Below are 13,527 nucleotides of genomic sequence, written 5' to 3'. Positions count from 1 at the left end.
TACAGCAATCCAAGCGCCAGGAAAAACGCATCGATATTACTTAATGCAGGATCTCCTGACGCAAGAGAAAATGCCCAGTCCTGAGGGTCGCCACGCAAAAAAGAAATGACGATCCTAACCTGTTGAACTGGGTCACCAGAGGAGCGAGGTTTCAAAGCCAGAAATAGTTTACAATTATTTTTGAAACTCAGAAATTTAGTTCTATCTCCAAAAAACAAATCTGGAATAGGAATTCTCGGTTCTAACAAAGAATTCTGAACCACAAAATCTTGAATATTTTGAACTCTTGCCGTGAGCTGATCCACACATGAAGACAGACCTTTAATGTCCATTGCTACACCTGTGTCCTGAACCACCCAAATGTCTAGGGGAAAAAAAAGGCAAAACACAGTGCAAAGAAAAAAAAATGGTCTCAGAACTTCTTTTTTCCCTCTATTGAGAATCATTAGCACTTTTGGCTTCCTGTACTGTTGTGATAGGAAATTCAGTATCACAATGGACATAGCGGTCAGAGCACATACAGTGATCTGACAATAACCCAAAATAATAGAACGAGCTCTGAGACGTGGGAACTCTGCAGACCGCAATCCCTAATCCTATCCAAACAACACTAGAGGCAGCCGTGGATTGCGCCTAACTCTGCCTATGCAACTCGGCACAGCCTGAGAAACTAACTAGCCTGAAGATAGAAAACAAGCCTACCTTGCCTCAGAGAAATACCCCAAAGGAAAAGGCAGCCCCCCACCAATATAATGGCTGTGAGTTAAGATGAAAAGACAAACGTAGGGATGAAATAGATTCAGCAAAGTGAGGCCCGACTTTCTTAACAGAGCGAGGATAGGAAAGATAACTTTGCGGTCTACACAAAACCCTAAAGAAAACCACGCAAAGGGGGCAAAAAGACCCTCCGTACCGAACTAACGGCACGGAGGTACACCCTTTGCGTCCCAGAGCTACCAGCAAAACAATTAGACAAGCTGGACAGAAAAAATAGCAAACAAATAGCAAAGAAGAACTTAGCTATGCAGAGCAGCAGGCCACAGGAATGATCCAGGGAAAAACAAGTCCAACACTGGAACATTGACAGGAAGCATGGATCAAAGCATTAGGTGGAGTTAAGTAGAGAAGCACCTAACGACCTCACCAGATCACCTGATGGAGGAAACTCAGAAGCCGCAGTACCACTTTCCTCCACAAACGGAAGCTCCCAGAGAGAATCAGCCGAAGTACCACTTGTGACCACAGGAGGGAGCTCTGCCACAGAATTCACAACAGAAATCCCCATGTCTCTTCCTCCAGTACCCCAAATAAACAAACTAAAGGATTCAACGGAACGGGAATATGCACAAGGGAAGTCAGTATCGTAGTTACCTCACTCTAAAATGATTGGATAATTGGACATCTCCAAATCATATGAATAAAGTCAGCCTCCACTGCGTGGCATCTTAGACATTCTGAGGAGTTAGACCATCCCATTTTAAATAACCGTATTGGGGTTAGATATACTTGATGTAAGATATACATTTGGATTATTTTATTATTAGCCGAAGGAGACACTCCCACTGGGGATTCAAGAAACATCTCCCAATCTTCTTCTTGAAGATCAGGAATTAGGAATTTCCATTTTTCTTTAACTGACAATACAGCGGAATCACCACCGACAGCCAACATATGTGTGTATCGTGCGGAGATAAGACCACGGGGTCTCTGAGATTTAATGATCCTATTAATGGGAAAGATGATATTATTTGACTGGTCCTGATCCCACGCATATGTGATTGTATTGCCAATCTGAGTTGTAAATATCGAAAAAATTGGGGTCTCGGAATGTTGTATTTAATTTGTAATTGTTCAAAAGACAAGATACGAATGTATTTCAATCTCCTTTCTGTATAAACTTATGAAGGCCTGATTTCGCGGGCAGGGTCCTTTCTCCTTCTGTACTTGTGTGTGCCTTGTTTTGCTCATGTCTATTGTACTTGTCTATAGTTGCACCTTTCACATGTTTCATGTGAATTTATGACTTCTCACTATGACCTCACATGATAGCACTGGTGCTGCTCCTAAGTGCCTCCCCTCCTTTTTTGGATGTTATGTCAGAGCTCAGGGGGCATAGCTAGCATCCTACTGCTCGTAAACCATGCCCATCACAAGGCTTATCACACTCTGTGTTGGTGTGATGCTCACCCTCCCATTCACTCTCTTTTTACACTGCCTGCCTGCCTGCACCTTCATAGCTTGTATATGACCCGTCAAGAAGCATGGAGTGGGAGCTGGGGTAGCAGTTAGAGGGAAATGACAGATCATATACAATAATAATAACCTATGAAGGTGCAGCCAGCGAACAATAGGAGTGAGGGGTGGACATCAAACCTGCACACAGATTCTAATAAGCATTGGTGAAGGAGCATGGGTAATGTGCAACAGGATGATAACCACACTTGCTGATCTGACATAATGTCCCAGAAAGGAGAAGGATCACTTCGTAGAAGTAGTGTTCTGTGAGTTCACGGAGAGAGGTAATAAAATCACATTTAAGAATGAGCAGAGGGGTATGAGCCTTTATAGATTTGGGCCGCAAGTAGATTATAGAGTTGAGTGGATTGCTTCGCATAACCCCAGTCTATGGTCCAGGTTAGGGCTCTCGGTCTGTGGATAGGAGCTATTCCAATTCCCTGAGCTTCCGGGTTCCCTGGGGCGCTACTTGATTTGTCAGGCTGGAGAGATGTCACTAATGTACTATTCCTGTCCATAGACACAAAGAACTGACCTGGACCGTGGACCGCGGCTGTGTAAAGTGATCTGCTCATCTTTAGTAGACTGAAATACCTTTGTATTAAAATAAAAATATAATGGCTACTTAATTTTTCTGACATGATGTAAATTCTCTATAAATAATTTTTAACATTCTAAAGATTACTATGTCTTTTCCCTTGTGTGACTTCTGTGATGTCTAACAAGATTTGTTTTCCGATTAAAACATTTCCCACATTCTGAGCATATAAATGGCTTCTCCCCTGTGTGAATTCTCAGGTGTGCATCAATATTTGACTTCTTAGTAAAAGATTTCCCACATTCTGAACATTTATATGGCTTCTCCCCTGTGTGAATTCTATGATGCTTAACAAGATGTAATTTCTGTGAAAAACATTTCCCACATTCTGAACATGAATATGGCCTCTTGACTTTGTGAGTACATGCTTGAGAAAAAATTAAATAACAGACTGAATTTTGAACATCAATCTTTGACGAATCAGAAGATATAACCTGCTGAGAAGGATCAGATGATAACATTTTTGCATCAAGGACTGGAGGTAGAGCTGGTATGGCATGCTCTTCATGTGTATCTGGAGTGAAACCATGATCATCTTTTTCAAAATTGGAAGATTTCAGATATCCCTCTGAGCTCTTGGTACAGTCGTCTGCCAAGAATAAAACTTAATTTGTTATTTTTCCTTAAGACTACTTTGAAATTATGTAATTGATTATAATATTACACTTCTCCCTATATCTCATCTCACGAGGTCTCAGCCTGTGCATTCACCACCTCTGGTGTCCATTTTTCTGAAGCCCACTACAGAGAGATCAACAACGAAGGGACTCTGCTCGCCCCTGACATCTTAGGAAAGCCCTGAGTCCTCAGATTCACACTGCTGCAACACCCCTTCCTCCCATTCCGGCCCCTGCAGAATTGCCCCACTCCTGCCGCTGTCAGCCTCCTGAAGCAACGACCTTGCCTCCTGTGACCCCACCCCCCAGTAAGCTACTCAAACTCGCTATAAGATGCACCACCATTTTATTTAAAAAATCATTTCTATTTTCTATCCCAAATTTGGGATGCGTCTTATGGTCCAGTGTGTCTTATAGTCTGCAAAATAGGTCACACCTAGGAATGTGTTGTGAATTCTGTGGCTGAATTCACTCCTGTGGTCACAAGTGGTACTGCAGCTTCTGAGCTTCCTCCCTCAGGTGTTCTGGTGAGCTCGTTAGCTGCTTCATTACTTAACTCCGCCTGATGCTGCTATCCTTGCTCCTTGTCAATGTTTCAGTGTTGGATCTGAGCTTCTCCTGATTGTTCCTGTGACCTGCTGCTCTGTATAGCTAAGTGCTTTTTGTTTTTTGTTTTTTGCTTTTTTTCTGTCCAGCTTGTCTTTTGTTTTGCTGGAAGCTCTGAGACGCAAAGGGTGTACCGCCGTGCCGTTAGTTCGGCACGGTGGGTTTTTTTTTGCCCCCTTTGCGTGGTTTTGCTTTAGGGTTTTTTGTAGACTGCAAAGTTCGCTTTACTGTCCTCGCTCTGTCCTAGAATATCGGGCCCCACTTTGCTGAATCTATTTCATCCCTACGTTTTGTCTTTTCATCTTACTCACAGTCATTATATGTGGGGGGCTGCCTTTTCCTTTGGGGAATTTCTCTGGGGCAAGTCAGGCCTATTTTTCTATCTTCAGGCTAGCTAGTTTCTTAGGCTGTGCCGAGTTGCCTAGGTAGTTGTTAGGCGCAATCCACAGCCGCTTTTAGTTGTGTTTAGGATAGGATCAGGTGTGCAGTCTACAGAGTTTCCACGTCTCAGAGCTCGTTCTTGTATTTTTGGGTATTTGTCAGATCACTGTGTGCGCTCTGATCGCTAAGCACACTGTGTTTCTGGATTGCCTTCTTAACACCTGTCATTAGCAAACATAACAGTACAAGGAGCCAAACTAATGATTCTCAATAGAGGGAAAGAAAAAGTTCTGACATCATTTTTTTTTTTTTTCTGCTCTGTGTTCACTTTTTTTTTTTTCCCCTAGACATTTGGGTGATTCTGGACACAGGTGTGGACATGGATATTCAGGGTCTGTGCTCTTCAATGGATAATCTCGTTATAAATGTACAAAAAATTCAAGAAACTATTGATCAGAAATCCATGTTAGAACCAAGAATTCCTATTCCTGATTTGTTTTTTGGAGATAGAACTAAGTTTCTAAGTTTCAAAAATAATTGTAAGCTATTTCTGGCCTTGAAACCTCATTCTTCTGGTAATCCTATTCAACAGGTTTTGATTATTATTTCTTTTTTGCGCGGCGACCCTCAAGACTGGGCATTTTCTCTTGCGCCAGGAGACCCTGCATTGAGTAGTGTCGATGCGTTTTTCCTGGCACTCGGATTGCTGTACGATGAGCCTAATTCAGTGGATCAGGCTGAGAAAAATTTGCTGGCTTTCTGCCAGGGTCAGGATGATATAGAAGTATATTGTCAGAAATTTAGGAAATGGTCAGTACTCACTCAGTGGAATGAATCTGCGCTGGCAGCTTTGTTCAGAAAGGGTCTCTCTGAGGCTCTTAAGGATGTCATGGTGGGATTTCCTATGCCTGCTGGTTTGAATGAGTCTTTGTCTTTGGCCATTCAGATCGGTCGACGCTTGCGCGAGCGTAAATCTGTGCACCATTTGGCGGTACTGCCTGAGGTTAAACCTGAGCCTATGCAGTGCGATAGGACTATGACTAGAGTTGAACGGCAGGAATACAGACGTCTGAATGGTCTGTGTTTCTACTGTGGTGATTCCACTCATGCTATTTCTGATTGTCCTAAGCGCACTAAGCGGTCCGCTAGGTCTGCCGTCATTGGTACTGTACAGTCCAAATTCCTTCTGTCCATTACCTTGATATGCTCTTTGTCGTCGTTTTCTGTCATGGCGTTTGTGGATTCGGGCGCTGCCCTGAATCTGATGGATTTGGATTATGCTAAACGTTGTGGGTTTTTCTTGGAGCCTTTGCGGTGTCCTATTCCATTGAGAGGAATTGATGCTACACCTTTGGCCAAGAATAAACCTCAATACTGGGCCCAGCTGACCATGTGCATGGCTCCTGCACATCAGGAAGTTATTCGCTTCCTGGTGTTGCATAATCTGCATGATGTGGTTGTGTTGGGGTTGCCATGGCTACAAACCCATAATCCAGTATTGGATTGGAATTCCATGTCGGTATCCAGCTGGGGTTGTCAGGGGGTACATGGTGATGTTCCATTTTTGTCGATTTCGTCATCCACCCCTTCTGAGGTCCCAGAGTTCTTGTCTGATTATCAGGATGTATTTGAAGAGCCCAAGTCCGATGCTCTACCTCCGCATAGGGATTGTGATTGTGCTATCAATTTGATTCCTGGTAGTAAATTCCCTAAAGGTCGATTATTTAATTTATCCGTGCCCGAACACGCCGCTATGCGCAGTTATGTGAAGGAATCCCTGGAGAAGGGACATATTCGCCCATCGTCATCACCACTGGGAGCAGGGTTCTTCTTTGTAGCCAAGAAGGATGGTTCGCTGAGACCGTGTATTGATTACCGCCTTCTTAATAAGATCACTGTTAAATTTCAGTATCCCTTGCCATTGTTATCTGACTTGTTTGCTCGGATTAAGGGGGCTAGTTGGTTCACTAAGATAGATCTTCGTGGTGCGTATAATCTGGTGAGAATCAGGCAAGGAGATGAATGGAAAACTGCATTCAATACGCCCGAGGGTCATTTTGAGTATCTAGTGATGCCGTTCGGACTTGCCAATGCTCCATCTGTGTTTCAGTCTTTAATGCATGACATCTTCCGTGAGTATCTGGATAAATTCCTGATTGTTTACTTGGATGACATTTTGATCTTCTCAGATGATTGGGAGTCTCATGTGAAGCAGGTCAGAATGGTTTTTCAGGTCCTGCGTGCTAACTCTTTGTTTGTGAAGGGATCAAAGTGTCTCTTCGGTGTGCAGAAAGTTTCATTTTTGGGGTTCATCTTTACCCCTTCTACTATCGAGATGGATCCAGTTAAGGTCCAAGCCATCCAGGATTGGATTCAGCCGACATCTCTGAAAAGTCTGCAAAAGTTCCTGGGCTTTGCTAATTTTTATCGTCGCTTCATCTGTAATTTTTCTAGCATTGCCAAACCATTGACCGATTTGACCAAGAAGGGTGCTGATTTGGTTAATTGGTCTTCTGCTGCTGTGGAAGCTTTTCAGGAGTTGAAGCGTCGTTTTTGTTCTGCCCCTGTGTTGTGTCAGCCAGATGTTTCTCTTCCGTTCCAGGTCGAGGTTGATGCTTCTGAGATTGGAGCAGGGGCGGTTTTGTCACAGAGAGGTTCTGATTGCTCAGTGATGAAACCATGTGCTTTCTTTTCCAGGAAGTTTTCGCCCGCTGAGCGTAATTATGATGTGGGCAATCGAGAGTTGCTGGCCATGAAGTGGGCATTCGAGGAGTGGCGTCATTGGCTTGAAGGAGCTAAGCATCGCGTGGTGGTATTGACTGATCATAAGAACTTGACTTATCTCGAGTCTGCCAAGCGCTTGAATCCTAGACAGGCCCGTTGGTCGTTATTTTTTGCCCGCTTCGACTTTGTGATTTCGTACCTTCTGGGCTCTAAAAATGTGAAGGCGGATGCTCTGTCTAGGAGTTTTGTGCCCGACTCTCTGGGTTTATCTGAGCCAGCGGGTATCCTCAAGGAAGGAGTCATTGTGTCTGCCATCTCCCCTGATTTGCGGCGGGTGCTGCAAAAATTTCAGGCGAATAAACTGATCGTTGTCCAGCAGAGAAACTGTTCGTCCCTGATAGGTGGACTAATAAACTTATCTCTGAACTTCATTGTTCGGTGTTGGCTGGTCATCCTGGAATCTTTGGTACCAGAGAGTTAGTGGCTAGATCCTTCTGGTGGCCATCTCTGTCACGGGATGTACGTACTTTTGTGCAGTCCTGTGGGATTTGTGCTAGGGCTAAGCCCTGCTGTTCTCGTGCCAGTGGGTTGCTTTTGCCCTTGCCGGTCCCAAAGAGGCCTTGGACACATATTTCGATGGATTTCATTTCTGACCTTCCCGTTTCTCAAAAGATGTCAGTCATTTGGGTGGTCTGTGATCGCTTTTCTAAAATGGTCCATCTGGTGCCCTTGGCTAAATTGCCTTCCTCCTCTGATTTGGTACCTTTGTTCTTTCAGCATGTGGTTCGGTTGCATGGCATTCCTGAGAATATTGTTTCTGACAGAGGTTCCCAGTTTGTTTCAAGGTTTTGGCGAGCCTTTTGTGGTAGGATGGGCATTGACCTATCCTTTTCCTCGGCTTTCCATCCTCAGACTAATGGCCAGACTGAACGAACCAATCAGACCTTGGAAACATATCTGAGATGTTTTGTTTCTGCAGACCAGGATGATTGGGTGTCCTTTTTGCCGTTGGCTGAGTTCGCCCTTAATAATCGGGCCAGCTCGGCTACCTTGGTTTCTCCATTTTTTTGCAATTCTGGGTTCCATCCTCGTTTCTCTTCAGGACAGGTTGAGTCTTCGGACTGTCCTGGTGTGGATTCTGTGGTGGATAGGTTGCAGCAGATCTGGACTCAGGTAGTGGACAATTTGATCTTGTCCCAGGAGAAAGCTCAACTTTTCGCTAATCGCAGACGCCGTGTGGGTCCCCGACTTCGTGTTGGGGATCTGGTTTGGTTATCTTCTCGTCATATTCCTATGAAGGTTTCCTCTCCTAAATTTAAACCTCGTTTTATTGGTCCGTATAGGATTTCTGAGGTTCTCAATCCTGTGTCTTTTCGTTTGACCCTCCCAGACTCCTTTTCCATACATAATGTATTCCATAGGTCGTTGTTGCGGAGATACGTGGCACCTATGGTTCCATCTGTTGAGCCTCCTGCCCCGGTTTTGGTGGAGGGGGAATTGGAGTATATTGTGGAGAAGATTTTGGATTCTCGTGTTTCTAGACGGAAACTCCAGTATCTGGTTAAATGGAAGGGTTATGCTCAGGAAGATAATTCCTGGGTTTTTGCCTCTGATGTTCATGCTTCCGATCTTGTTCGTGCCTTTCATGCGGCTCATCCTGGTCGGCCTGGGGGCTCTGGTGAGGGTTCGGTGACCCCTCCTCAAGGGGGGGGTACTGTTGTGAATTCTGTGGCTGAATTCACTCCTGTGGTCACAAGTGGTACTGCAGCTTCTGAGCTTCCTCCCTCAGGTGTTCTGGTGAGCTCGTTAGCTGCTTCATTACTTAACTCCGCCTGATGCTGCTATCCTTGCTCCTTGTCAATTTTTCAGTGTTGGATCTGAGCTTCTCCTGATTGTTCCTGTGACCTGCTGCTCTGTATAGCTAAGTGCTTTTTGTTTTTTTTTGTTGCTTTTTTTCTGTCCAGCTTGTCTTTTGTTTTGCTGGAAGCTCTGAGACGCAAAGGGTGTACCGCCGTGCCGTTAGTTCGGCACGGTGGTTTTTTTTTTGCCCCCTTTGCGTGGTTTTGCCTTAGGGTTTTTTGTAGACTGCAAAGTTCGCTTTACTGTCCTCGCTCTGTCCTAGAATATCGGGCCCCACTTTGCTGAATCTATTTCATCCCTACGTTTTGTCTTTTCATCTTACTCACAGTCATTATATGTGGGGGGCTGCCTTTTCCTTTGGGGAATTTCTCTGGGGCAAGTCAGGCCTATTTTTCTATCTTCAGGCTAGCTAGTTTCTTAGGCTGTGCCGAGTTGCCTAGGTAGTTGTTAGGCGCAATCCACAGCCGCTTTTAGTTGTGTTTAGGATAGGATCAGGTGTGCAGTCTACAGAGTTTCCACGTCTCAGAGCTCGTTCTTGTATTTTTGGGTATTTGTCAGATCACTGTGTGCGCTCTGATCGCTAAGCACACTGTGTTTCTGGATTGCCTTCTTAACACCTGTCATTAGCAAACATAACAGGAATGTAAAACAATATTGCTGTGAGCATGTTCCGTTTAGTTTTTTAACTGCTTCAGGGTTTGGAAGCTGTGAAGCGGTAGAAGAAGTAACATCTTCATTTTTCAAAGGAAAATAGTGGAAAGTACAGAGAAAATATACCATAGATCATAAAACTGCGGCAAAGTCACTTAAGGAAAAAGACTTTTAGTGTTTTCCTGAAGTGGCTTCGCTTAGTAAAACTTTGTGGCTCTTCCACCATTAAAAGGGCATTGTAGATCCACACCATTATAAAATGTCCACACCCTTATAAAATCCTCAGTACCTTTCTAATTCTCCACACTCTTTTTCCAATGCTGCCTCAATATGATTGTGGTCTCCATACTCATTTTTCTGGCCAGACAAGCATATGACCACTAATAAATACTAAAGCTGCGACAGGCACGTTACTGGAGTAGCCAGAAATTGGCTGTAGGGATCAACTGTCCATATTACCAGAAGAAATTGTATGTAGATTGGCCCTTTCATTCTTTTATCAGTGTGAAAAAGTATCATGCCAATTTTGCTAATTGAAATTTTGCCAAAAAACGCTGTGTATAAATAGAAAAAAAAATTTGATACCATTTGTTTTTCTTACATGGTTTATAAATCAGATTTTTGTTCCAGTAAAATCTGTGACAAGAAAGCCTAACCTACAATACATAACACCAGCCAGTGACTGACTAGAATTTAGTGATTTATACTCACCTGGGTAGTCATATGTAGGAATCTCCTCTTTACACCACTCATCACCCCTCACATATGTCTCTGTAGTATTAATATTGGGCAGATCATTACCCTGAAACAAATATTGTAAGAATCACAGAGAGGTGAAAATTTAGTATGATGGCCAAAAATTACATGTCAGAAGTAGTCATTTGAGTTAAATAGCTGCTGATCTCCTGTATAAATCCAACCTGTCAGCTCCTAATTCTAACCAGTCTCCATAACCAGAAAATTGTGAAAGGATCCAGACAACATCTAATGTCTATGATCAGCTTTATGCTGTCATCTCCACCAAGTATAAAACATACACCAAATGACCACTTTACTAGACACACCTATCTAGTAGAGCTTTGGACTTCTTTTGGTCTTCAGAACTTCAAACAGGAGAGTAGTGATCTTTTACTTTTTTCTCCTTGAGTTTTGGGATACTTTTATGGTCTGGAGCATAAGGAACATTTGAATTACATAAAAAATAGATGCTAATCGAATTTCCTGACTAAATACAAGGAACTGTCAAATTCAAATTTTGTCAGCTCAAAACTAGAATAATGGAGAAAGGGTATACCATGCACAGTGCACAAGTAAGGATGGTAGAGGAAGCTGTGCAGACAAAAGACTATAGCACCAGGACAGGTGAGCAATCAGGAAAGTGTCTTATTATCTCTCCTTTGCTGCCTCTATATATTAGTCATCTGCTATTTTACTGAACTTGCTTGAAGTAACAAAATATTCAGGAGAATCCAAATTTTTTGCAAAATTTGAGGTGAATTCAATTTACCGCAAATCAATTCGATCATCTATTAAAAAAAACAAGACTGAACACAAGACCTTCACAGCCTTCTGTGCATCATAGGGAAGATCTCATGACATCTTCTCACCATCTACCTGATGATCCTGAGAAACTTCGGGATCTTCTTGTTTAGAGTCCTGTGGAAGAAGAGGATAGGGACATCTCTCTGGTGTTGTCCTGTTAATGGATAGAACTGGAGGAAACACATACAGGTAATGAATTCATTCTTTACATACAGATAGTTATAGTCCATGTGTATTTATTTAGTCCTGTCAATTACCTGGTGATGTTAGGGGCTGGGGAGCCTCCATCAAGAAGTCCTTGTAAAGATCTTTGTGTCCTTCAAAATACTCCCACTCCTCCATGGAGAAATGGACGGTGACATCCTGACACGTTATAGGAACCTGACGCATACAATGATACAGTCATCCCCGATCCCTCCACAGCGTTACTGTATAATGTCAAAGAATTCTCAGCAGTGTCACCTCTCCAGTCAGCAGCTCAATCATCTTGTAGGTGAGTTCTAGGATCTTCTGGTCATTGATGTCCTCATGTTTCAGGGGGTAAGGTGGAGGCCCCCTGGTTGAGCGCAGGGGTCTTCCCCATCCCTCAGACACAGGGGCCTGACAGCGCTCACTAGAGGTCTTCTTCACTACTGTGTAATCCTGGTTATGGAGAGACACATTAATAAATCTCACTACAGACATTTCCAGAGTCCTCACCTCTCCAGTTCTGTCCATCTGTTATTCCCATAGATAAGAATGATGTAATGTGACGTCATCAGAATCTCTCACCTCTCCAGTAAGCCAGAAAAGGATCTCTAGGGTGAGGTGTAATATCCTCTCCGCCATCTTGTCCCTGTCCCTAGCCATCCTTGTAGGGTCACTCAGGAGAATTCTCTTATATAGAAGATCTCCACTGAGAGGATCCGATATTGTAGGGACCTGAATGGGGAGAAGATGATGATGTAACATCATAAAGATCCCATGTAAGAAATCTCCGGAGCTGTTACCGGCGTCACATGATAACTACATCCAGTCATGGCCCCGTCCTGCCTTCGGTACAACCCACAATTAGGGATGAGAGAACATGCTTTAATAAGTTGTTATCAGATCATGCTCGGGTGCTAACCGAGTGTCTTCGGTGGCTCGATTAATATATTCGTGTTCCCACGGCTGCATGTCTTGGGTAACAAACAGGAAATCCCTGCATATGTTGAGGCTGTTGAACAGCATCGAGACATGCAGCCTCTGGGACTCAAACATAGTAACTGAGTCACCAAAGACACTTGGTTAGCACACGAGCATGATCTGATATCACCTTATCCGATCACATTCGCTCATCACTACACACAATTCAATAATAGTCACATACAGAGAATCTCCAATCTAGCAACAAAAATATAGAAGAAAATAATGTAAAAAATGTAATTATAGGGAAGGGGAGGGGACAATGTCACACATATGGTGGGGGTGTTGTGGAGATCTCTCTTACTAATAGGATGGGGCATCCGATTGCTCTCTCGCTGGCTGATATTGCTAGATACTGTGTGATTTGGAGGGATTGGATGGATTTCCAAAACTCTGACGCCTACCATTTATCACCCTTCTAAGATTATCCAGGATACTGTCACAACATTGTTCATAATTACACTTTATTGATTGGTGATCTGTGGAGGTCAGCTCCCTCTCTCTCTTTATCTTTCATATGGAGAAATACATGGTTGATCGGATATTGATGGAAAACCTTCCCTATACCCCCAATGTACCGTAGTTATGTATAAATTTATAGCTATATTTTACCCCCTGAACTATTTGTATTGTACTTTCTAAACACAAAAATAAAAAACACACAAACAAACCAAAATAGTCTCAGCACTGAGGGGGTTAATGTCCCCTGCGCCCAGTAATGGAGAATCTCCAGCACCTACCTCCTCCTGCAGAGCGGCACACTAGGTATATGGCACTGGCAAAAGCAACATCCAAGTGAGCATAAGGACCTTTGCTGACTTAATGCCCATGTGACGAGATGATGTCACAGGAAGGGGCGGGGCCTCCTTCTCCAGTATGGTTCTGGTTGCATCTAGAGCTGAGGTGATTTTTTTGAGGATCTAATTTTAACAACTTCCCTCTAGAACAGGGGTGGGCAATTAAGAGACCGTAACTTTTGTGGAGGCTAAAATTAATTCTACTCAATATTAATATCTATATATTAATTATTATATTTTTGATAACTATATTAATATTGTATCACTTAATATTGAGCAGAATTAAGTATGCTGACGTCCCCCTATATATCGTTTGAACTCAAGTACAGTCCCTTCTGTATATCATACG

At 43.3% G+C, this 13,527-nt stretch overlaps 1 protein-coding gene across 1 annotated transcript; it reads right to left on the bottom strand.

Moving 5' to 3' along the window:
* Positions 1-350: 350 nt before the first annotated feature.
* LOC138664050 (oocyte zinc finger protein XlCOF7.1-like) lies at positions 351-13,177 on the bottom strand. The gene is made up of 7 exons (XM_069750464.1): positions 13,122-13,177; positions 11,986-12,135; positions 11,677-11,856; positions 11,472-11,595; positions 11,287-11,384; positions 10,384-10,474; positions 351-3,422 (listed from the first exon to the last, which is right to left on the bottom strand). The coding sequence occupies exons 2-7, from the start codon at positions 12,061-12,063 to the stop codon at positions 2,920-2,922; spliced, it is 1,074 nt and encodes a 357-aa protein (XP_069606565.1). The 5' UTR covers positions 12,064-12,135; positions 13,122-13,177; the 3' UTR covers positions 351-2,919.
* Between the last annotated feature and the right edge of the window lie 350 nt (positions 13,178-13,527).

This window comes from Ranitomeya imitator, chromosome 2, assembly GCF_032444005.1.
Source record: "Ranitomeya imitator isolate aRanImi1 chromosome 2, aRanImi1.pri, whole genome shotgun sequence".
Classification (NCBI taxonomy): Eukaryota; Metazoa; Chordata; class Amphibia; order Anura; family Dendrobatidae; genus Ranitomeya; species Ranitomeya imitator.
The sequence above is the reverse complement of the archived record's forward strand: the minus strand, read 5'-3'. Positions and strand labels throughout refer to the sequence as shown.

Bases quoted from the DNA above. Each gene is read 5' to 3' on its own strand.
- LOC138664050 (XM_069750464.1), bottom strand. From the start codon at position 12,063: ATGGCTAGGGACAGGGACAAGATGGCGGAGAGGATATTACACCTCACC. The intron at 11,385-11,471 runs GTAATTGACAGG...TGTTTCCTCCAG, and splicing joins CCAGCCCCTAACATCACCAG to TTCTATCCATTAACAGGACA. The intron at 3,423-10,383 runs GTGAGTATAAAT...TATTCTTGGCAG, and splicing joins TCCTACATATGACTACCCAG to ACGACTGTACCAAGAGCTCA.